This window comes from Prionailurus viverrinus, chromosome C2 (assembly GCF_022837055.1).
Source record: "Prionailurus viverrinus isolate Anna chromosome C2, UM_Priviv_1.0, whole genome shotgun sequence".
Taxonomy (NCBI): domain Eukaryota; kingdom Metazoa; phylum Chordata; class Mammalia; order Carnivora; family Felidae; genus Prionailurus; species Prionailurus viverrinus.
Genome location: NC_062569.1, coordinates 32,127,274 through 32,152,255, shown reverse-complemented (window position 1 = coordinate 32,152,255; position 24,982 = coordinate 32,127,274). Strand labels below are relative to the sequence as shown.

Below are 24,982 nucleotides of genomic sequence, written 5' to 3'. Positions count from 1 at the left end.
TTATGATGCACACACACCCATCCACAAAGTTGATGTCGTGTTACCAGAGTGGTACTGTGTGCAAAAAACAGCAGCTTTGCTCGCAGAGGGGGCAGACTCAATATGGTACAAATGGCAAAAGTCCAGAGCTTTGTGAACTAAAAATGACAAACATGGTAGAAACAAACAAGGAAAACCCACAGCTGTGATATTCAGAGGTTGTGGTCCCAGGTGGGAAGAACAGTGGACCAGCCAAGAATCTAAAAAATCCTGGAAATGAAAAAGCCATAAAAGGATGAGATGAGCTCTCCATACATCACTGGCTGACTGAGAAACCTGAGAAAAGCCAATGGAAAATAAAAGTCAAAGCAAACTTAGGTATTAGCTGGACTTTTTTTTTTATTAAGTTTTTTATTTTAATTCCAGTACAGTTAAAATACAGTGTTATATTAGTTTCATATGTACAATATAATGATTCAGGAATTCTGTACATTACTCAGTGCTCATGATGATAAGTGTACTCTTTAATCCCCAAATGCCCCACCCACCTCCCCTCTGGTAACCATCAGTTCCTTCTCTATAGTTAAGAGTTTGTTTCTTGGTTTGTGTGTGTCTCTTTTTATTTTCCTTTGCTCGTTTGTTTTGTTTCTTAAATTCTACCTATGAGTACGATCATATGCTATTTATCTTTGTCTTGACTTATTTCACTTAGCATTATACTCTCTGGCTCCATGCATGTCATTGCAAATGGCAAGATTTCATTCCTTTTTATGGCTGCATAATATTCCATTGTGTATGTATACAGTATCTTCTTTATCAATTCATCTACCAGTGGACATTGGGCTGCTTCCATAATTTGACTATTTTAATAATGCTCCAATAAACATAAAGTTGCATGTATCCCTTTCAGTTTGTGTTTTTTGCATTTTACCCAGTATTGCAATTACTAGATTGTGGAACAGTTCTATTTTTAACTTTTTGAGGAATGTCCATACTGTTTGCCACAGTGGCTGCACCAGTTTGCATTCCTACCAACAGTGCATGAGTGTTCCTTTTTCTCCACATCCTCGCCAACACTTGTTGTTTCTTGAAGAAGTGGCTGATCTTTGAATATACTTTCTAACCCAGGTCTCAGAGGGGAGAAGCCTTATATGTTGGAAGTATTTAAGCACCAACTCTGCCCAAATCATTGATTGACCAGGAATCTATTGAAATACTGAAAACTCTTAGGAAACAGGCTTTAAAACAAAAATAATGAAAATTCTAAGCAGAGGCTACATACATCATGGGAGAGACAGATTATATATACATTTCAGGTTTAAGATTACTTTTTTAAGTAATGAAACTCAGAAAAATCCGTTAAAAATCCATAATTGCTTCACCATATTACCTAAAAATGTTGACTCTTCTAGAAAAATTACAGCCATGCAAAGAAACAGTAAAATGTGACCATACTCTGGGTGAAAAAAGCAGATGATAGAAATGGCTTTTCAATAGGCCTAATTATTGGATTTAGCAAATACTTCAGAAAATATGTTGAAAGAATTAAAGGAAAATATGTTCAAAGAATTACAGGAAAATATAACAGAAATAAGGAATCTTAATAATGAAAAAACTTAATGGAAATTCTAGAGTTGAAAAGTACAATGACATTTCAAATTCATTATTTGGGTTTAACAGCACATTTGAGATGACAAGAAACATCCTACATGAACCTAGATTAATAAAAATCATTCTGAAGAACAGAGAGTAAAGAAGACTGAAGAAAAATGAACAGAGCCTGAGAAATATGTGAAACAATAATAAGTGCATCAAATTTGTATAATGAGAGTTCCAGAAGGAAAGGAGAGAAAGAGGAAAGAAAAACACTTGAAGAAATAATTGCCAAAAACTTCCCAAATTTGGTGAAAAACATAATCCACAGATAAAGAAGCTTCACAAAACTCAAGTAGTGTAAACACAAAAGATTCATCTCTGGACAGGATAGTCACTGTTGAAAGCCAAAGACCAAAACATCTTGAAAGCAGCAAGAGGAAAAACATGTCATGTAGAGGGCAATTGTAATAAGATTACTAATTAATTTTTTATAAAACAGTAGAGGCCAGAAGACTGACAGAATGAAATATTCACTGAAAGAAAAGAAATTGCCAACCAAGAATTCTAAATCCAGTAAAATTACCTTTCAAATATGAAGGTGAATTAAAAACATCCCCAGATAAACGAGAATTTAGAGATATGTTGCTGGAAGACCTGCCTCAGAAGAAATAGTGAAAGAAGTCCTTTAAGCTATAAAGAGTAATACTGGATGTTAATTCTAATTCATAGGAAAGAATGAAGAGCACCAGAAATAGTAACTATGTGGGTGGCTATAAAAGGCCATGTATATTAATATATCTCTTTTTCGTCTTCTTTAAAGGGACATAAAATTAATAAAAGCAATAATTATAGCACTAAAGCATTAAGATTATAAGATATGCAGATATATGTTACAGCAATAACACATATATAATAACACACATAATAAAATAAGGGTAAAGGAAATGGAATTGTATCGGAGCAAAATTGTTGTATTTTGCTGTAACTCAATATTAATCTAAAGTTGATTATAGTAAACTAAAGAAGTATATTATAATCCCTAGAGCAACTACTGATACCTAAAGAAAATGAAAGCAAAATCAACAAATAAATTATAATAGTATACTAAAAAATGTTTAACTCCAAAAAACATAGTAAAGAAGAAATGCACAAAAAAAGATGAGATGTATAGATAACAAAATGGCTGACATAAATGCAACCGTATCAAAGCTTACATTAAATATGAATGTACAGAAATCCAAAAAATAAAAATAGAAAAAACTATGGACTGGCTATGGAAAGATAATAAGGAGTTATTGTTTAATTTTGTTGGAGATGGCAAGTTTTATTCTTAAGTCTTCATCTGTTAAAAACATACAGTGAAATATTTATGGGTGAAATGATATACCAAGAATTTGCCTTAAAATGCTACAGGAAATTAAAGTCTTTAGGAAATTAATGAAGTAATAGTGACAGAATGAGTACTTTTTAAATTTTTCCAAAATAAAAGTTTTAAAAACTTTATGTGTTGTTCCAACTTTAACTGAGCCCTTTCAGGCTAAACATTTCTTACCCTTTTGACTTGTGTTAATCATTTTTTAAGCACCTTCTTGCTTTCTCAACAAGTTCACTTTCTACCTTTACTGTTTATATTAGTTTTCTATTGCTATGTAAAGAAATTACTTTAAAACTTAGAGACTTAAAACAATAAGGCTTTATAGTCTCATACAGTTTCTGTGGGTCAGAAACTTGGGAGTGCCTTAGCTGTTCTTTTGGCTTAAGGTTTCTTATAGGTTTGCATTTAAGATGTTAGTCAGGGCTTTAGCCTCTGAAGATTTTATTGTTATTTTACTGCTTCTATAAATGGCTTAACTTACATGACTGGCGAGTTAGTGTTGATTGTTAGTGGGAGGCTTTAGATCCTCACTATGTGGACATCTCAGTAGGACTGTTTGAGTGCTTTCAGGACATGGTTGCTACCCCCTCCCCCTGCTCCCAGAGTGAATGATCAAAGTGAGAATAAAGCAGAATGAATGAACCAAAGGAAAGTAAGGTAGACTTCTGTGTCTTTTATGATCTAGTTCTCAAAAGTCACACAACATCATTTCCACAACCTCCTTTTGATTACACATGTCAGCCTTAGTCACTGTGGGAAGAGACTACAAGGGCATGAATACCAGGAAGGAGTTACTGGGTGTCACTTGACGGCTGATTCTTACATTACCCTAACATAGGAATCTCCAAGAAACCCTGGTTCCTTTTAATAGAGTAGTATTTAAAGTTAAAATCTTGTACCTAAGAGTACTCACTGTCAATTGATTATTATTTCTGATAGGCATTTTGAGTATACAGAGCTAAAAATATATATATATTTCTCTGTATATATCCATATATACTAAATTACACAGTTATGTTGATATTTATGACTTAAATTTAGCATAACAAGGTTTTTCCCTCTTTGATTTTGTATGTTTTTTCTTTTATTTTTTGGAAATATGTAAAACATTTATGTAGTTAAAAGGTGAAAAACGTAAAAATATACATTCGGAGGAGTATTACTCGGCAATCAGAAAGAATGAAATCTTGCCATTTGCAACAACATGGATGGAACTATAGGGTATTATGCTAAGTGAAATTAGAGAAAGACAAATATCATATGACTTCACTCATGCATGGAATTTAAGATACAAAACAGATGAACATAAGGGAAGGGAAGCAAAAATAATATAAAAACAGAGAGGGGACAAAACATAAGAGACTCAACTATAGAGAACAAACCGAGGGTTGCTGGTGGGGTTGTGGGTGGGGGAATGGGCTGGCTAAATGGGTAAGAAGCATTAAGGAAGACACTTGTTGGGATGAGCACTGGGTGTTATACATAGGGGATGAATCATTGGAATCTACTCCTGAAAACTTTATTGCACTATATGCTAACTAACTTGGATATAAATTTAAAAATTTTTTAAATAAAAAAACATTCAGAGAAGTCTTTGATACACGTTTCTCCCTCCTACCAGTAACCATTTTTATTTGTTTTCAGATTATCCTTTCAGTGTTTCATTTTACAAGTATAGGTAAATGCATGTACTCCATCCTCCTTTCTCTCACTTACCCTCAAAAGATAGTATATTTTGTACAGTGTCTGTACCTTACATTTTTTATTTAACAGTATATCCTAGATATCACTCCATAACTGTATTTGGAGATCTTTATTTTTTTATGGCTGCATAATATCCATTATGTGGGTACACTACTGAGAGTCTTTTGGGTTGTTGCCAGTCTTTTACTATTAGAAATAATGTGTAGTGAATAATCTTGTGTCATTTCATACTTGTACCATGTGTGTTGGTGGGGTAGATTGCTTCAAAGTGAGATCATTAGATCAGAGGAAAGATATGTATACAGTTTTGTTAGATACTGGCAAAGTCTCCCTTCATACGTGGTATTCCATTTTTACCATCCCATCAGAGATACTGTGAGGATTAACTGAGTTCGTGCATGTAGACTGCCTAACATGATCACTCAATCAAAGACAGCTTTTTCCCTAAAATCAATATTCTTAGACCTTTCATACATTATCAAATGAATTTCAAGACTTCTCAATACCCTGAATACATTCCTAGATGTGTATTCCACTTTATATGTAGTCCTTTTTATTACTTTGTGCAGAACTGAATACAATACTTGGTAAATCATTCCAGAGTGATTATTTTGTATTTTAAGAGGTAGAAAAACAATATTAAGTTCCTGGAAGAAGAATCAGATAGGAGGCCCTATTGTTTCACATTCTCAAACATTTGTGAGAATGAAGACCATTCTCAGCAAACTATCAACATTCCAAAAAATGTTGACATCGCTCTGAAGGGATGCACTACTATTGTGAAGGATGCCAGACAAACCCTGCAAAGAGACTCAGTCTCCTTGGAAAGAAAAAGAAGAGGCTCCAAGTTGACAAATGGTGGGCAAATAGAAAAGAAATGGCTCTGGTTCGCATTATCTGTAGTCATGTACAGAACATGATCAAGGGCGTTACACTGGGCTTCCATTACAAGGGAGGGTCTTTGTATGCTCACTTCCCCAACAACATTGTTATTCGAGATAGTGGTTCTCTTGTTGAAGTCTGAAATTTCTTGAGTGAAAAATACATCTGCAAGCTTCGGATGAGGCCAAGGTGTTGCTTGTTGAGTATCTCAGGCCCAGAAAGATGAGTTAATTCGTTAAGGAAATGACAGTGAACTTGTGTCAGATTCAGCTGCTTTGATTCAGAAAGCCACAACAGTTAAAAACAAGAATATCAGAAAATGTTGGGATGGTATCTGTGAAAAAAAAACAAAAAAACAAAACAGTTCAGCAGCCTGATGAATAAGATCTAAGTTTTCCAGGGTGATTGTGGAATCACCTAAGTGCCTGGGTGATTCAGTCGGTTAAAAGTCAGCTTTTTTTTTTTTCCTAGTTTATTTTGAGAGAGAGTGTGAGCACACCAGTGTGAGCAGAGGAGGGGCAGAGAGAGGGAAAGAGATAATCCCAGTGTCAGTGTAGAGCCTGATGCAGGGCTTGATCTCAAGAACCATGAGATCATGACTTGAGCCTGAATGCTTAAGTACAGTTAATTTACTGATCCACCTAGGCATTCCAGGCATCTAACTTAATGCTTAAGATTCTCTCTCTCCTTCTCCCTCTGCACCTCCCCGCACTCTCTCACTCTCAGACAATAGAAAAGATGTCCCAGCTACAGAAACAACAAGGTGCCAAATGATTTCTCAGACTTATTTGTGGTGTTTTAAAGATACAATAAAAGCTGTATTGATTTTTTTTTTAATGAGGGTTTACATTTATAAAGTGGTAATTTATATTGGAATGTTTCTGTTTTGTAATACCATTCAACATTATGATCCTAAGTTCCTTCAAGATAAATACAAAATGCAGAATATTTTGGGGAAATGATTATCTTGAGTGCAGAGATATTGTTAGTATATGCGTCAAAAAATAAGTGAAAATTTATTAGCTGCTGATAATATAAAAGCATTACTTTCTAAAGTATTTTCAGAAAAGTGTATTTAACATAGGGGAGATTACTGTTAACATATTGAGGTTAAAACTCTGGAAAAATTGTTTCACCATTAGTTCTAATATCTTTATGTTGATAATTGGTTTTATAGAAGTGTTTGTTTTTGTTTTATTTAACCTAAACAAGTAGTAATTTATCTAAATTTGGGTGATTCTTAAATAAGTAGTTATTTCATAAAGTAATACTGCGTATTAACTAGAAATAAGCATAAAACTAGAGATATTTGTTTTAGTAATTAGTTTGTTAAGCTCCTCTGAAAATTCTCGGGTACGTTATCTGCCAGTGCTTCATTGTTCTGTGTAACATTCTAGATTTATAAATTAGTATGTGACATTATGTTCTTTGCCCATTTAAATTTATTTCTAGGTGCTAACTGCCAAAGAGAGAAAAACTCAAATTGATGATAGAAACAAATTGACTGAGCATTTTATTATCACACTTCCTATGTTGCTATCAAAGGTATAGTTTCATTTACATTTCTGTGCTAATATGCCACTGAGTTTGCTTATTACACTGAACTATTAAAGTAGTCACTTCTTTTTTCTTTGCTTCTCTTCCTTCTAGTATTCTGCAGATGCAGAGAAGGTAGCAAACTTGCTACAAATCCCACAGTATTTTGATCTAGAAATTTATAGCACAGGTAGAATGGAAAAGGTAAGACACTGTGAAATTGAAATTCTATTATAGTCAGTTTAACTAGATTATTTCATTTCATGTAATCTATAGGTTTATAATTTGACAGATGCTTATTTTTATTAATCTAAATATCATAGTTTTTTTTTTTTTCCTCCTCAGCATCTGGATGCTTTATTAAAACAGATTAAATTTGTTGTGGAGAAACATGTAGAATCAGATGTTCTAGAAGCCTGCAGTAAAACCTATAGCATATTATGCAGTGAAGAGTATACCATCCAGAACAGAGTTGACATAGCTCGAAGTCAGCTAATTGACGAGTTTGTAGATCGATTCAATCATTCTGTGGAAGATCTACTGCAAGAGGTCTGTTTTAAAGTTAATGTGTATATATGTGATAATTTTGGCTAGTAGTTATTCAGAGTTGTTGAATGTGTAAATTGTTTCCATTTTAAAGTAAAATCTAGTAGAATTCCCTACCTCTTTCAGATCTTAGCATTATTGCAGCTGTTCATCCTGTAAAGATTAGCCTTGGTTATACTTTATTTTAAACACCTATTTCATAAAAGCTAAATCTTTTCTCTTTTAAGAAATACCTTTTTAAGGTCTGGCTTTTCTTAATTCATTTTTTCATTTTTTATTCCTGGAACCTAAATTACATTTTAATATTATTCAACTCCTATAATGTGCTAATGAATACAACATAAAAATTAAGTGTACTTATAAGGAACAGCCACTCACCAGTGGTGTGCCCAGGATAGCAGCAGACTTCTCCCAACTGTTTTTTTTTTTTTTTAATGTTTATTTTATTTTTGAAGGAGAGAGAGTGAGCATGACCAGAGGAGGGGGAGAGAGAAAGAGGGAGACAGGAGATCTGAAGCCCCAACATGGGGCTCGAACCCACAAACTGTGAGATCATGACCTGTGTTAAAATCAAGAGTCACACACTTATTCAACTGAGCCACCCAGGCACTTCTCCAGCTAGTTATTTTTATAATTATTTTTGTGATTCCCATTTCTTGCCCTCTTCCTCCAATCATTGTAAGGCAATTTGGAACCCCCACAGATTTCTGTGCTCTGATGGCCAGACTGATAGGATTTTCTTTTTAATCTATGTAACCAATTTTTCCAACTTCTAATTTTTAATTTTAACTTCTGAGTTTTATCAACCATTTTTTATTTTTCATTGTGATTTTCAGCTACCAAAGGAACTGACAGTAAAATCTTTGAAGTAACCATTAAAATCTTTAAAGCACGTACCTTTTCACTCAGCAGTTTCAGTGAATTTATGCTAAAGTATTAATCAAAAAAATGTACAAAGTTAACATTTATGACATTGTTTAAAATGCAAAAATGGTTATCTCTGGGTATTACAATTATGGCTGTTATTTTTTATTTTTTGGCTTATTTATACCTTGTTTCTTACCAACAGTGAATATGTACTCTTTATATAATAAAAAAGAATTCTTTTAGGCAGTAAGCATTAACAGACTTTCGTGTGAATTTGAGGGTAAGTCAAGTTATGGTAATGAAGTGATGTCTTTTTTTTATTTATAGGGAGAAGAAGCTGATGATGATGATATTTACAATGTTCTTTCTACATTAAAGCGGTTAACCTCTTTTCATAAGTACGTCATTTTATTTAGATTTGGTTAATAACATATATTAGCCAACGTAAAATAGACTGTTTTGATAATATTTGACGTCTGTATAACAATGGAAAATTTTAGACAAATATAGAGATGTTATGATTTTTTTACTATTCAGATTTTCTCTCTATAAATTATTGGTTTTTATTATTTGATTATTTAAGGAGTAAGATTTATCATTCAAGTGTAACAAATGGACACTGTACACTGTAAAAGTTTGTTAATCAATATTATTATTATTATTTTTTTTAATGTTTATTTATTTTTGGGACAGAGAGAGACAGAGCATGAACGGGGGAGGGGCAGAGAGAGAGGGAGACACAGAATCGGAAACAGGCTCCAGGCTCTGAGCCATCAGCCCAGAGCCCGACGTGGGGCTCGAACTCACGGACTGCGAGATCGTGACCTGGCTGAAGTCGGACGCTTAACTGACTGCGCCACCCAGGCACCCCATCAATATTATTAACACATTAGATGGGCTTACTCTATAAGCTAGAGTTGTTTGTTTTTTTTTTAATTTTTTAATATTCATTTTTGAAAGACAGAGACAGAGCATGAGTGAGGGAGGGGCAGAGAGAGAGACAGAGACACAGAATCTGAAGCAGGCTCCAGACTTGAGCTGTCAGCCCAGAGCCCAATATGGAGCTCAAACTCATAAACCTTGAGATTATGACCTGAGCCAAAGTCGGACACTTAACCAACTGAGCCACCCAGGCGCCCCATAAGCTAGATAGAGTTTTATAGGTATAATTTTCAATTGATAGCTTTTAGAAATCTTAATAAAAAAATTTGGGAGGAAGCCATGAAAGTTCATCTAAGTGTCATTTTCAAATTGTAATTTACATGTCCCTTGTTAATGAAGTGTGTTTGCTCCATAAAGAAAGGAAAATAAAGATCTTTGCTGTCTAAAGAATGTTTAAGTGTAGCCCTTACATTAATGAACACTTCAGATTTCAAAAGCAATGTCTAAAATCTAAGACTTTTAGATTTTCTTTTTACACAAGTACATTTTTTAGACTTCTATGGAGAAATAAACTCTTAGTTTTAAAAATATTTTGACATTTCAAAATAATAATTGACAACTAATGTCAAAACTCCTATTTTAAAAAATATTTTGACATTTCAAAATGAAAGTTAACATTCACTGATCTATTTTTAGTAGTAGAACTCATGAGAAAATAAAATGTCAGCATTATTTCAATTAAGAAGCCTATAGCCACACTAAATTTCGAACTTTGCCATATTTCCTTTCCCCTATTTCTGTCTTTCTTTATCTCTATTTTATAAATACAAATTTCTTTTAAAAATACATGTGGGGGCGCCTGGGTGGCTCAGTCGGTTAAGCGACCCACTTCGGCTCAGGTCATGATCTCACGGTCAGTGAGTTCAAGCCCCGTGTTGGACTCTGTGCTGACAGCTCAGAGCCTGGAGCCTGTTTCAGATTCTGTGTCTCCCTCTCTCTGACCATCCCCCGTTCATGCTCTGTCTCTCTCTGTCTCAAAAATAAAAAAATTAAAAAAAAATACATATGTATTTTTATGTTTTGAAATTATGAATGGATTTGTTAAAATGTGTTTTAAAATATACTAGGAAGAATGAAATGGAATACAAACTTAGGTTGACTATGTAGTAGTAACCTTCATTAAAAGGTGCGAATTTTTATTGTTAATTAGTTTCTTTTAATTAATTCCTAATATCAGCTTATATATTTTGTCTCCTCTCCCCCTTCATCGTCCTTGTCCCTCTTTCCCTTTTCCCTTTTTCTTCCTTTTTCTTTCCTTCCTTCCTTTTTTCTCTACTTCCATCCTCTTTACTTCTTCCTTTCTTTCTGAGTACTTGAACATTTTTTATCCATCTTTTTTGATTCTATAAGAAAATGAAGTTAGTTTATACTTCTACCTACTCAAACTGAGTTCAAATTTCAATTTTCTTCTACTCTAAAATAAAGTTAATGCATTTTTGTTTATTTTAGTGCTCATGATCTCACAAAATGGGATCTATTTGGTAATTGCTACAGATTATTGAAGACTGGAATTGAACATGGAGCTATGCCAGAACAGGTAGGAGTTTGTTGATATTCCTTCTTTGTCCATTTTAGAAGACAAAGCTTCTCTGAGATCACACAGGATTATTAAAAGCCTTACATAGAAAGTATAATCCTTAAATGCAGATGCCTCTTTTGAGAATTATTGCTATAGTAATTGAATATTACTGGTAGGTGTTCATGATTGGATGTTACTGGTAGGTGTAATATATCTTCAGGTTTGAACAGGAAAAAGTAGAGAAACTTTTTTATAATGTATTTTAAAAATTTATTACTAAAGTAAACATTATTGTTCTTTTAGGAAAAATCCCATTAATTTCCATAGTGGTAACTTCAAAACTTGATTCAGTTTGATGAAAATTCCTAATTATGGCTATATTGTAGGTACTGTTCTAGATATTGATAATGGTAAGCCTGAGGTACGGCTTACTTTTTATAGTAGAACCATAGCTAAGTAAACTTGGAGCCTCAATTTAGATTTTAGACCTTTTTGCCTTCATATGTAAGTTGGAATGGAAAGGGCAGGAATTCACCAAATTTCTCTAGTCTGGAAGACACTTAAAATAGTCAATTCTATGTGAGAATTAAGTTGTTAATTGTTAATTAACAGTTACAGTTATTACAGTTGTTAATGGTTACATGTAATGTAGTTAATTTTAATTGACAATTACATATAGTTATTGTTACTTAGCAATAACAATCTGTTGTAAGAATTAAGAGTTGTTTTGTATACTGCATATACTCATTCATTAGACCAAAATATCAACCAATAGTGAAGTATAGGTGGTGTTTAGGGGTGGTCTCGTGTATTTCCATTTGGTAAGGAATGCTTAAATACTAAAGCAGTAAGAATTTCAGCAGGTGTAACAATTATGATTTCATATTAAAAGTTAATCACAGAAGTATACTTTCTCATTGCTCTGTTTATATTCTCAAGCTGTTCTTTAAAGTTGAAAGGGATAGAGTTGAGGTATTCCTTGTTTTGGTTTCCTCATTTTCCTCAAGAAGATAATGAGAATAGCACAACTCTGTTTCATCTGGGGATTATAATTATGTCAAAATTTATTTTTAATTCACTATACCATCATTTATTGTTGTAGAACTGACTTGTGACTTCTTTGGTTGTCGTCTTTGATTATCTTGGTTTTCTCTTACTTATTTTCTTATTTCTTCCATTTTTAATTTATTAGAGTAAGAGAACACATTCATGTGACATTTGCTTATACTTTGTTAATCTTAACACATACTTTCTTTTTTAAATTCAAGTATAGTTAACAGAGTGTTATATTAGTTTCAGGTGTACAATATAGTGATTTGATAGTTCTGTACATTACTCAGTGCTCATCAAAAGTGTACTCTTAATCCCCTTCACCTCCTTCACCCATCCCCCCACTCACCTCCCCTCTGGGAACCATCAGTTTGTTCTCTAAGGTGAAGAGTCTGTTTTTTTATTTGTCTCTTTTTTTGTTTTGTGTTTCTGTGTTTTGTTTCTTAAATTCCACTTATGAGTGAAATCATATAGTATTTGTCTTTTTCTAACTGACTTATTTCTCTTAGTATTACATCCTCTCACTCCATCAATGCTGTTGCAAATGTCAAGATTTCATTCTTTTTTATGAACCATAATATTCCACTGGTGTGTGTGTGTGTGTGTGTGTGTGTGTGTGTGTGTGTGTGTGTAAACACACATGCATATACATGCATACATACATACCACATCTTCTTTATCCATTTATTTAGTTGATGGATGCTTGGGCTGCTTCCATAATTTGACTATTGTAAATAATGCTGCAGTAAACATAGGGGTGCAAATGTTTCAAATTAGTATTTTTGTATTCTTTGGGTAAATACCCAGTAGGAGAATTACTGGATCATTTTTATTTTTTTGAGGAATGCTGTACCAGTTTGCATTCCCACCAGCAGTGCACAGATGTTTCTTTTTCTCTACATCCATGTTTGCACTTGTTGTTTCCTGTTTGATTTTAACCATTCTAACAAGTGTGAGTTGATATTTCATTGAAGTTTTGATTTGCATTTCCCTAGTGATAAGTGATGATGAAAATCTTTTCATGTGTCTGTTGGTCATCTGTGTGTTTCCTTTGGAGAAATGTCTGTTTCTGTCTTCTTCCCATTTTTTAATTGTATTATTTGTTTTTGTGGTGTTGAGTTGTGTAAGTTCTTCATACATTTTGGATACTAACCCTTTCTTTATCAGATATGTCATTTGCAAATATCTTTCCCATTCCGTAGGTTGTCTTTTAGTTTTCTTGATTGTTTCCTTCGCTGTGTAGAAGCTTTTTATTTTGATACAGTCTCAATAGTTTATTTTTGCTTTTCTTTCCCTTGCCTCAGGAAACCTGTCTAAAAAAAATGTTGCTGTGGCTGACGTCAGCAAAATTACTGCCTGTTCTCTCTTCTAGGATTTTTATGGTTTCAGGTCTCACATTTGGATCTTTAATCCATTTTAGTTTATTTTTGGGTATGGTGAAAGAAAATGGTCCCAGCCTCTTTCTTTTGCATGTTGTCCAGTTTCCCCAGCACCATTTGTTGAAGAGACTTTTTCCCATTGCATATTCTTGCCTCCTTTGTAAAGATTAATTGACCATATAATCATGGGTTTATTTTGGTGCTCTCCCTTCTGTTCCACTAATCTATATGTCTGTTTTTGTGCCAGGACCCTACTGCTTTGATTACTACAACTTTGTAGTTTATGTCAAAATCTGGGATTGTGATCCCTTCAGTTTTGTTCTTTTTTTTTTTTCAAGATTGTTTTGGCTGTTCAGGATCTTCTGTCACAATTTTAGGATTGTTTTTTCTAGATCTGTGAAAAATGCTGTCGGTATTTTGATAAGGATTGCATTGAATCTGTAGTTTGCTTTGGGTAGTATGGACATTTTAACAATATTGGTTCTTCCAATCCACAATCATGGAATATATTTCTATTTGTGTCGTTAGACATGTCCTTAAAACTTTAATCATGTATATGAAGTTTTAGTGCATCACTACTAGATTGTGCTCTTGTTTGTTTTAGCAATAGAAACTATTTAGCAGTCAGCAGCTCTTAGAAACATGTCTTTAGATACCTACAATTGAAAATCTGAAAAGTATACAGAATTCAACCAGTTCTTCATAAGACCATACAGGCTCACTTTTGTAGATTGCTACTCTGTACTTTAAAATTCAGAGAAAATACCCTTTTTGAGTAAAGATAACAAATAACTACCAGAATGTTTGTGATTGCTTACCTTTAGTTATGCTTAATATTCTGAAGATAATTTAAAATTAATCGTCTAGCAGTTTTGGGTAATTGTATTGTCCATATGCTTGACTGTTTGTTTTCCATGGTAACCGTTTTAACTAGAAGTTTCCTAGTCTTCTGAGTTATTTTTTTTTTCTTTCCTCTTCCACTGATCTCTTTTCTCATGCCAATACTGTTTTCACTATTACAGGTTTAGAATATGTGAGACTGAAGTTTAGAAGAATTTACCTGTGTATAATAATCTTTTAACTCAAATTATAGAAGAGTTATATAGAAAAATAAACTCTTATTTCCTTCATCTGATTCATCTATTGTCACAAGTTTTCCACAGTTGCATACTCGCAAGCTTTCTCACTTTCTCTCTCTCTATATATATTTTTTATTTTCATATAAATATGCATATGTAAAACAGTAATATTCTTTTTTAATGTTTTATTTTATTTTTGAGAGAGAGAGAGACAGTGCACAAGCAGGGTAGGGGGAGAGAGAGAGGGAGACACAGAATCTGAAGTAGGCTCCAGGCTCTGAGTTATCAGCACAGAGCCCAACGCGGAGCTTGAACTCACAAGCTGTGAGACCATGACCTAAGCCAAACTCAGAAGCCCAACCGATGAGCCTCCAGACACCCCTAATGATATTCTTCATAGCAGTTTTCCCCCAGCCCAGAATTCAAGCAATAATAATACATTGCATCCAGTTTTTAATGTCTTTTTTTTTTTTTTTTTTTTGGTCTTTTAATCTGGAATGCTTTCTTGTTCTTTGTGTTTCATGACATTGACACTTTGAAGATACAGGCTAATTATTTTATAGAATGTACTCAACTGGGGTGCCTGGGTGGCTCAGTTGGTTGAGCGTCTGACTCTTGGTTTTTGGCTCAGGTTGTGATCTCAGGGTCGTGAGATCAAACCCCACTTTGGGGCTTAAGAGTCTCTCTCTTCCTCTGTCCTTCTCCCTGGCTTACACACACTCTCCCTGTCTCAAATTAATAAATATTTAAAAAAATAATAAAAGAATCTCCTCAACTTAGTTTTGTCTAATCTACATGTTTAGATTCATTCATATAATGCATTTTCGGTAGAATGCTACAATAAATGATATTCTGCCCTCAGTGCATCACATCAGGAGGCACATGATGTCATTTTGTTTCCTATTGTGATATTAACTTTGATCACTTTAATAAGGTGGGCTCTGCCAAGTCTATCCTGTGTAGAGATTCCATTTTCTTTTTTAATGTGGAAAGATTCCTTAAGAATATTCCTGTTTCTTATCAAACTTTGATATAATGTTAGCATCCATTTATGATTCTTGCCTCAGTCATTTATTTCTCTCATGATCACAAATGAAGTAAATAGTGACTTTCCATCATTTATTTATGTCATTTATTTATGTCATTTATTTGTTGGCCCTCTGCTATAAAGAAGAACTTGCCCTTCTTCATTCATTTATTCATTTTTTAAAATTCATATAGACTCGTGGATTACTACTTTATTCCTATTCTGTCCAGCTGGTTAAAATTGAATTCTATTGTTAATTTATTTTGGTGTTCAAATTGTTGTAGAATTAGACAGAGGGAGTTGCTTTGATACCTCCTCCTCCTGTGTGCTTTTAAATATTTTTTTGAACACTTCGGAGCAAGAATATGGCATCTGGCATCTGTTTGTGTCCTCCCCTATTCTAATGAGTTTTTAACCTACAAAAAGTATTAAAAATTATTACAGTTCTATAACACAGTAAACAATCCACATTTCAGAATTTATTGTAGTATTTCTTTTCTTTTTTTTTTTTTAAGTTTATTTATTTTGAGAGAGAGAACACCAGCAGGGAAAGGGCAGAGAGAAGAGAGGGAAAGAGAATCCCAAGCAGGCTCTACTGACCGCGCAGAACCTGACGCAGGGCTCAATCCCATGAGGAGTGAGATCATGACCTGAGTCGAAGTCAGTAGTTGGACACTTAACTGACTGAGCTACCCAGGTGCCCCAATTTGTAGTATTTCTTCATGTAATTTTTTGTAAAATAAAGGCAAGAAATATTTAAATTCTCCCTATTTTGTTTTGTGATTTTATGCCTATTGCCTGTTGGTGTCCTTGTAAGTTTATACCTTGTTTTAGATAACATCTATCAAAAATAAAATATTAAACTTCTGCTTTAATATATAGTTGCCAGAATTGTCTGAATTGATCCTACAAATTGAAAGCCAATAAAGAACATTTGTGAATTGTTTTGGTAAATATTTGCTATATAACAAGATAGTGAGAGTAAACCCATAATGAGGAAGGGAATATAATCACAGGTCACTAACTCTGGGCTTCTCAAGGCATCAATAATAGAAAATTTTTTTTGTACTTTTCACATATAGTAATATTTTAAGTCTTTACATGTATACATTTGTTTAAGCCTTATGACAACCCTATGGGATATGTATGCTTATACTATTTTTATTGATGATGAAACTGAAACATCGAGATATTAAATAACTTGCCTAATGTTACATAGCTGTTGCATATCCACTCAAACCAAGCTTTTAAATTCTTTTCAGTGTCTCTTCACATTTCTTGCTACTAATTTGCTACTGCTGTTTGCTATCGCATCCCTTCTGATGTTTGCCCCATGTCAAACTCTTTTTTTTTTTAATCTTTTTATTTTGTCTAAACATCTTTTGTATTTTTTCAGTGGGAATTGTGGGGAGAGATTAAATGCTTGTACTTTACCATCATGAACTCGTAATCAACACATTTCTTTAGAATGAACATAGGTTGAGTTTAACTTCAGTAACATTATTGCTGTTGGATAGATTATGACTTTCTGTGTAAATAATGCAGTCATACTGTCTTTAGAAGAATGCTGATATGTTCCTTAGAAGACTACACACTTTTTTCCTTGACTGAACTTAGAAATGATTTCAGTTACTTCTGACTATTCCTTGGGCGTGTTATATCAAAATTTGGCTACCACCCCCACATACATCCAGATTACCACCTACCTTTTTATTATTGATCAAAAATGTGTTTGAGGGGCGCCTGGGTGGCGCAGTCGGTTAAGCGTCCGACTTCAGCCAGGTCACGATCTCGCGGTCCGGGAGTTGGAGCCCCACGTCAGGCTCTGGGCTGATGGCTCGGAGCCTGGAGCCAGTTTCCAATTCTGTGTCTCCCTCTCTCTCTGCCACTCCCCCGTTCATGCTCTGTCTCTCTCTGTCCCAAAAATAAATAAACGTTGGAAAAAAAAAAAATTTTTTTTTTAAAAAAAAATGTGTTTGAGTGTCAGATCCTAAGGGAGGGAATATTAGAAGCATCCTTAATCTCAAGAGATTTTTATCTTTTAAAAAATTCTACCTCCTCATTATCTCTTTTGCCACCATTCTTTTAGCCCTACTATCATTTTCGTAGTTTAATCCTTCATATTTTCTCTTGTGAATCACAGTAGTAGCTACCTATTTTGTCTTAGTAACCTTAGTTTTAACCTTTTTCTAATCTAGGCTCTGTTCTAGTAATTCTCAACTGTATGTATGTATCAGAAAACCTTATGGAGTTGTTGGATGTTTTATTTTTTGTTTTTAAATACTCATACTTTCAAATACCATTGTAGACTAAATTGGTGTAATCACTTTAGAAAGTTACTTGTCAAATTCTTATCAAAACTAAAAGCAGATATACCCTTGATTGACATTTATATTTTAGGAATTTAGACTACAGATATATACTTGGAGATGTGTAAAAAGATGTAGGTACAAAGACGTTCATCGTAGCATTACTTATAAAAAATTACAACTTGAAATAATCTAAATTTTGATCAGGAGAGAACCAGTTAGCTTTGGTAGGATAGTTTTGATTCTATGCAGTGCTATGTCACTGTAAATTTTAAAGTGTTAATATTATTTATGTTAAATATTCTATGTGAGAAAATTTAATGCAAAAGGCAAGGAGTAGAATGGTTATATAAATTTAAAGAGGTGATAAGATTTCAATATACAGACACCTGTTAATTGACAGATTGTATCTGGGATGATACATAAGGAACTGTTGAACAATGGTTTTCTTAATGGAAAACTAGAGATCTGTAGTGTTCAAGAAACTTAGTTTGAATTGTACACCATTATACTGTTGGATATTTCACTATGTACATCAATTGCTTTTTAAATTTAAAAATCTGTTGTTGAGTAACGAATAACTCAAAATTGACATTTGAAAACTGTGTACGGTTTAGGGGCGCCTGGGTGGCTCAGTCGGCTGAGCGTCCAACTTAGGCTCAGGTCATGATCTCGCAGTCTGTGAGTTCGAGCCCTGTGTCGGGCTCTGTGCTAACAGCTCAGAGTCTGGAGCCTGCTTCAGATTCTGTCTCCCTCTCTCTGCCCCTCCCCCGCTCATGCTCTGTCTCTCTCTGTCAAAAATAAATAAACATTAAAAAAAGATTAAAAACTATATATGGTTTATAATAGCACCAAAAAACATGAAATAACTTTGGCATAAATCAACAAAATGTGTGCAAGATCTGTATGCTGAAAACTACAAAACACTAATGAAAGAAATCAAAGATTTTAATAAATGAAGATTATATCATGTTCATGAATTAGAAGACTTAATATTGTTAAGATGTCACTTTTCCCCAAACTGATCTTAGGTTGACTAACACAATTCCATTTAAAATCTCTACAGGATTTTTTGTAGAAACTGACAACTTGATTCATACAATTTATATTGAAGGGCAGGGGTGCCTGGGTGGCTCAGTTGGTTAAGCGACCAACTTCAGCTCAGGTCATGATCTCACAGTTTGTGAGTTGGAGCCCCGCGTTGGGCTCTGTGCTGACGGCTCAGAGCCCGGAGCCTACTTCGGATTCTATGTCTCCCCTCTCTTTACCTGTCCCCTGCTCACACTCTGTGTCTCTCTGTCTCTCATTAATAAATAAATGTAAAAAAAAAATTATATTGAAGGGCAAAATAATTTTTAAAAAGAACAAAGGTAGAATATTCACATTACCTTAAAGACTAAACAGTAACTTTGACAGTGTGGTACTGAAGAAAGGCTAGACATAGATCAAAGGAGCAGTATAGAGAATCCAGAAATCCATTCACATATATGTGGTAAGTTGATTTTTGACAGAGGTGCTAGGGCATTTCTTTGGAGAAGGGATAACCTTTTTAACAAATGGTTCTAAAATGAATATATATATATGGGGAGAAAAAAGAATCTCAGTTCACACTTCATACCATCTACAAAATTAACTCAAAATAGACCTTTAGACCATAAAACTAAATGCACCACCTGCAAGTATAAAACATCTGAAAGTACACACAGGAGAAAATCTTTGTGACCTTTAAGTTAATCAAAGATTTCTTACATACAACATCAGAAGCATGATCCATAATTTAAAAATTTCAAAAATACACATTCAGCAAAATTAAGCACTTCTGCTCTTGAAAGATCGTGTTAAGAGAATTGAAAATATAAGCATATAAGACCAAAAGATATTTACAAATCACATATCTGATAACAGACTTGTACTCAAAATAATAAAGATCTCTCAAAATTCAGTGGTAAAAACAACAGATAATTCACCATAGAAGATAGATGAAAAACACATGAAAAGCAGCTTATCTCATTAGTCATTAGAGAAATGCAGATTAAAAGCATGATGAGATTTAGAAAGCAGTGGAACTTGTATGTTGCTGGAAGGAATGCACAATGGTACATTCACTTCAGAAAGCGATTTGGCAATTTCTTATAAAGTTAAATACACACTTACCATCTGGCCCAGCAGTCCATCTCCTGAGTATTTATCCAAGAGAAATGAAAACTTAAGTTTTCACATAAAAACTTTTTTTTGACATAAAAACCTATACTGGAATGTGTATAGCAGCTATATTCATAATTGCCCCAAACTGCCAACAACTCAAATGTCCATCAAGTGGTGAAGGTATAAAAACAAATTATATTATCATCCATACAGTAGAATACTTCTCAGCAATAAAATGGAAGGTACCACTGAACCACTGTCATGCAACAACATGGATGAGTCTCAGTAACATACAGAGTCAAAGAAACCAGATGCACAAAGCTATGTGCTGTACAATTTTATTATACATTTTGGAAGAAGCAAAACTTACAGAGTCAGAAAACAGAAATCCAGAATGGTGCAGGGAGCTGACTACAGAAGGGTATGGGGGAATTTGAAGGATGATGAACTGTTCTATTTCTTGATTGTTTTGATGACTACCTGATGATACATTTGTCAAAACTGCAGAACTGTATGTTGAAAACAGTAAATTTTTCTTTGTATATAAATTATATCTTAATTTTTTTAATGTACAAGGACAAAAATATGAGTAATTATTGCTCATACTTAATGAAGTCCATTTCAAAGCCTGACCAATGTATGTTTTGAACCATAAGAACAAAAGAAAACATTTATCACATGGTGGAAATTTCAGAACCAAGAGCCTTAGGTAGAAAAGTTTGATATAACCTTCATTCTTATTTTTCAGCTCTCTAGCAAAGTTATATATAATGGCTGCCGATATTATTTAAATTAAAGTTAGTTGTTTAAAGCGATTATTGGACTGTTTTTGTTGACTCTAAATCTTCAGGGGTGCAACATGAAAATTTCTATTTTTTAATCTTCATAGATCCTTCAGAAGCATGGCTAGAGTGAAGTACATCTGCTCTCTTAGAAGACAACATATAGTGTTATACCATGTTTTAAAAGTTGAAAAACTAGAAAAATCAAACAGTGTATTTTCCAATGATATGTATATGTGATAAAACTATTTTTTTAAGAGCCAGGACATGATATATATGAAATTTAGTAGAATGGTTTGCCAGTCTTAAGGAATAGGGGAAGAGATCATAGATGGATACCAAATTATTGATATCATAGTAGTTCTTAAATTTGGTAGTCTGTTCATAGGTTAATTTTATTATTATGCTTTATAATACAACTATTTTGAAGTATCAAATATTACATTAAAATATCTTAACAAAGAACAAATGGAAGCACTTTTCTTTGTTCTTGCTAGTGGGATATTTTTGAAACACCTGATCATGTTACTCTTCTGTTCAGATATGAACATGTTACTATCTGTACATTACCTAGCATTCTTAGGATAACACCCAGATTTTTTTGTCATACTGAGGTGACCATGTTGTTGTCCAAACAAGTGTACTTTTGAAAGTGAAAAGGAGTACTGTTAATAATTATTCCAAGACATAGGTATAAACCAGGATATATAGTCACTCTTTTATAAGGCCCTCTGTGATTTGGTTTTTGCTGATCTAGCCTCAGTAAATGCTTATACTTACTCTGTATCAGACTGTTCACAGTTTATTGGTGAGGCTTTTTTTTGAAATTGCTTTTTCTTCAACTTACATTGTCCCTTTGTTGCCAGGTTAAATCTTACATCTTTCTTTAAAGATTTAGTATACATTTTTGCTTCTCTAGAAAGTTTTTCCTAACCATATTACTCTTCCTGGCTAAGACAGGAGTCCTTCTTCTTCCCCCTTAACACCTGACCCTGCATGTGTACACTTAGTCACACCAGTTACTAAATTGTTACAGTTGAAACTTATTTTCCATCTAGATTATTCTCTAAGATCAGGTAATATATTTGTTTTAAGCTCCTAGTCTAGCAGAAGACTTGGATACTGAGTAAAACATCTGTTAGAAAAACAGAGCTCTTATTTTTCAATTACAGTTTTAAATTGCCGTACAATTATATCTCTGATTAGTTTTTATATGCCTCTCTAAAATAACCTTTCTTTATGTTTCCCCATCTTTTTGTTGTGTTAATTTTATTTTTTTTTGTTTTTATAGTAAAAAACACATAACATGAAGTCTACTCTCAACAAATTTTTAAGTCTCTAGTACAGTATTGTTAACTATAGGCACAATGTTGTATGGCAGATCTTCAGTTTCATTTTACTTTTTAAGTTCTTTATATTAATGTTCTTAAGCTTATGTCATTTGTTGCAGTAATTTACCAATGGGAATTTTTAATTTTATTATATCTTGTTGTCTGGTATATAAATATTCTTTATATAATCAGAATTATCAGTTTTTTGTTTGATGTCTTACTTGGAAAGCCTTCCCACACATTTCTAAGTCATTTAAATATTCACTTCTTTTTTTTCTTGTGTTTTAATAGTGTTCTTTTTTATAATGTTTAGGGGGGCACCTGTGTGGCTCATTCGGTTAAGCATCTGACTCTTGGTTTCAGCTCAGATCATGATCTCACGGTTTGTGAGATCAAATCCCACGAAAAGAGAGATTCTGTCTCTCTTTCTCTCTGCCCCCACCCCACTTGCATTTTCTCTTTCTCTCAATATAAATAAACTTAAAAAAAAAAATGTTTGGAATCTATTTGCATAAATTATTCATTTTACTTTGAATAGGTCTTTAAGTGACTATTCTTCTCTTGGAATTATGAATGTTCCCTTCTTTCACCATTTTATGTGGACCAAAATTCTGTCTCCACTAAGTATTATGTTATGGTTTCTTAATGATTTAGGAATGGTTGAGATGTTGTATATGTTGTTTGGACAATTGTTTGCTTGTATTACTAGAGAATTTCAAGGTCAGCAGCAGAAATTGCTCATTGGATCTTTCAAGCTGATCAATAACATGAAAAGTGGCAAGATCTTTTTTGATGTTAAAGCCTACATTGTTTGGGAAGAAAAGGCTAGTACACATGAACTGTTTAAGAGTAGGCCTAAAGTTGTATGATGTGAATGCCTGGCCAGTGTCCTTTTCACTATATGCCAAACCCTCTTTTGGAGATCACTATGAAGAAATCTCACTAAAAGAGATTATAATATTCCACACTGGACCTTATCATTGACATATCACATTTTTCTTCATACTCTTCCTTGTTTTAAAAAAATTTTTTTTAACTTTTATTTATTTTTGAGACAGAGAGAGTCAGAGCATGAACGGGGGAGGGTCAGAGAGAGACACAGAATCTGAAACAGGCTCCAGGCTCTGAGCTGTCAGCACAGAGCCCGATGCGGGGCTCGAACTCACGGACTGCGAGATCATGACCTGAGCCGAAGTCGGACACTTAACCGACCGAGCCACGCAGGCGCCCCACTCTTCCTTGTTTTAAATACTACTTGGAACTTATGAGAAAGCTTGACAGCAGAGTTCCAGGGTCCAAAACTGTCAAGGATTGATATGCATTAGCCTGCTGTGTAATCCATTCCTGGAGAAGTCTTTTAATTTCTTAGTTGCGGAAGTTAATCTTTTACTATTTGTATTTTTAACTCTGTTTTTTACCCTTATGATGATTTTTTTTTTTTTAATGTATAGTATACTACGGCCACTGGTAATATAATGCATGGAATGATTCTTCATTCTCAAAGCACATGTAGAACTTAGGAATCTTTCTTCTCTATTAAAGAATTATTTGTTACTTATCACTATGACTTGCCTTAATGTTTTTGCTTTTGTTAGCATTTTCTCAAGAAAATTATTACTGCAAACTCTTTGCCATATTGACTATTATTTTTAATTATTTTATGGTAAAACTGACCTTTTTTTCTTTTATGTAAAGTTATGAATTTTAACATGTGCATAGATTGATATAATCACCATCACAAGGGATATCACATATCTACTTTTTTCTTCATTCGATCCCTTTATAATTAGATGCTTGCCCTACCTACAACTCCTGCAAACCACTGTTCTGTTTTCCATCACTATGGATTTGTCTTTTTAAGGTTTCCAAATAAATGAAATCATAAAGTGTTGTAACCCTTTAGAACATAAAATCTTTCAGTGAGCATAATGTCTTCACTGACCATAATGCCTTTGAGATTAATCCAAATTGTTTGAATCAGTAGTTGGTTCATTTTTTAATTAATCGTTGGTTCAATTCTACTCCATTGTGTAGCCATTTGTTTTATTCATTCACCTGTTGAAAGGCATTTGGGTTGTTTCCATCTTTTCGCTGTCACAACTAAAGTGAACATATGTGTACAGCTTTTTATATGAACATAAGTTTTCACTTCTCTAAAGTAAATGCCCAAGAGCATAGTTGCAGGTATTAGGGTATCAGTGTGTGTTTGACTTTATTAGAAACTGCCACACCATTTTCCAGAGTGTCTGCACCATTCTGCATTCCTTCCAGCAACGCGAAAGTCCCATTTGTTCCGCATCCTTAGCAGCGCTTGATTAGTTTTTACTTTAGCCCTCCTTGTAGGTATGTAGTGGTATCTCATTGTGCTTTTAATTAATGTACATTTCCTTAATGCTAATGATGTTAAACATCTTTTCATGTGCTTATTTGCCAGCCTTACATTCTTCTTGGTAAAGCCATGTTGATTATCAATTTGCATCTAAAGACTTTTTTTTAAGGGGATATTGTCGCGCACATTAACCTACTCTGAATATGATAGAAAAACCAGTATTGGATATGAAAAGCAGACTAGTATGAGGTTGAATTTACTCTCTTGTCATGCATGTAGCCACTAAAAAAAATTGATCCTCCAACCCCTTAAAGTCTCTTGCAAACAGAAAAGTGAAACAACCCCAATTTATCCCACAGTCATTATGTGGATTTTCAGTATTTTAAACATGCCCTATGCATGTAGTTAATATATATCTACACATGTATATATTACGTATGCATAATCATTTTTCTTATTCTATAGTCATATTGTATTTTCCATAAAAATTCAGTTTTTCAAAACATAAACATTCTAGGAGCTTGTCATTTAGTCTTCATTTTTTAATTATTTTTTAAAATAATTTACTTAGAGAAAGCAGGGAAGGGGCAGAGAAGGAAAGAGGG

At 33.6% G+C, this 24,982-nt stretch overlaps 1 protein-coding gene and 1 pseudogene across 2 annotated transcripts in view; both read left to right on the top strand.

Moving 5' to 3' along the window:
- STAG1 (stromal antigen 1) overlaps nt 1–24,982 on the top strand; it is a 403,550-nt gene that overhangs the window by 319,795 nt on the left and 58,773 nt on the right. For both annotated transcript variants that reach the window (XM_047874276.1, XM_047874277.1), the window contains 5 exons: nt 6,989–7,081; nt 7,187–7,276; nt 7,418–7,621; nt 8,813–8,883; nt 10,877–10,964. In XM_047874276.1, the coding sequence (XP_047730232.1) occupies nt 6,989–7,081; nt 7,187–7,276; nt 7,418–7,621; nt 8,813–8,883; nt 10,877–10,964 (546 nt within the window). The remainder of the gene's footprint in view (nt 1–6,988; nt 7,082–7,186; nt 7,277–7,417; nt 7,622–8,812; nt 8,884–10,876; nt 10,965–24,982) is intronic.
- Nucleotides 33–22,402, top strand: LOC125175048 (60S ribosomal protein L9-like; annotated as a pseudogene).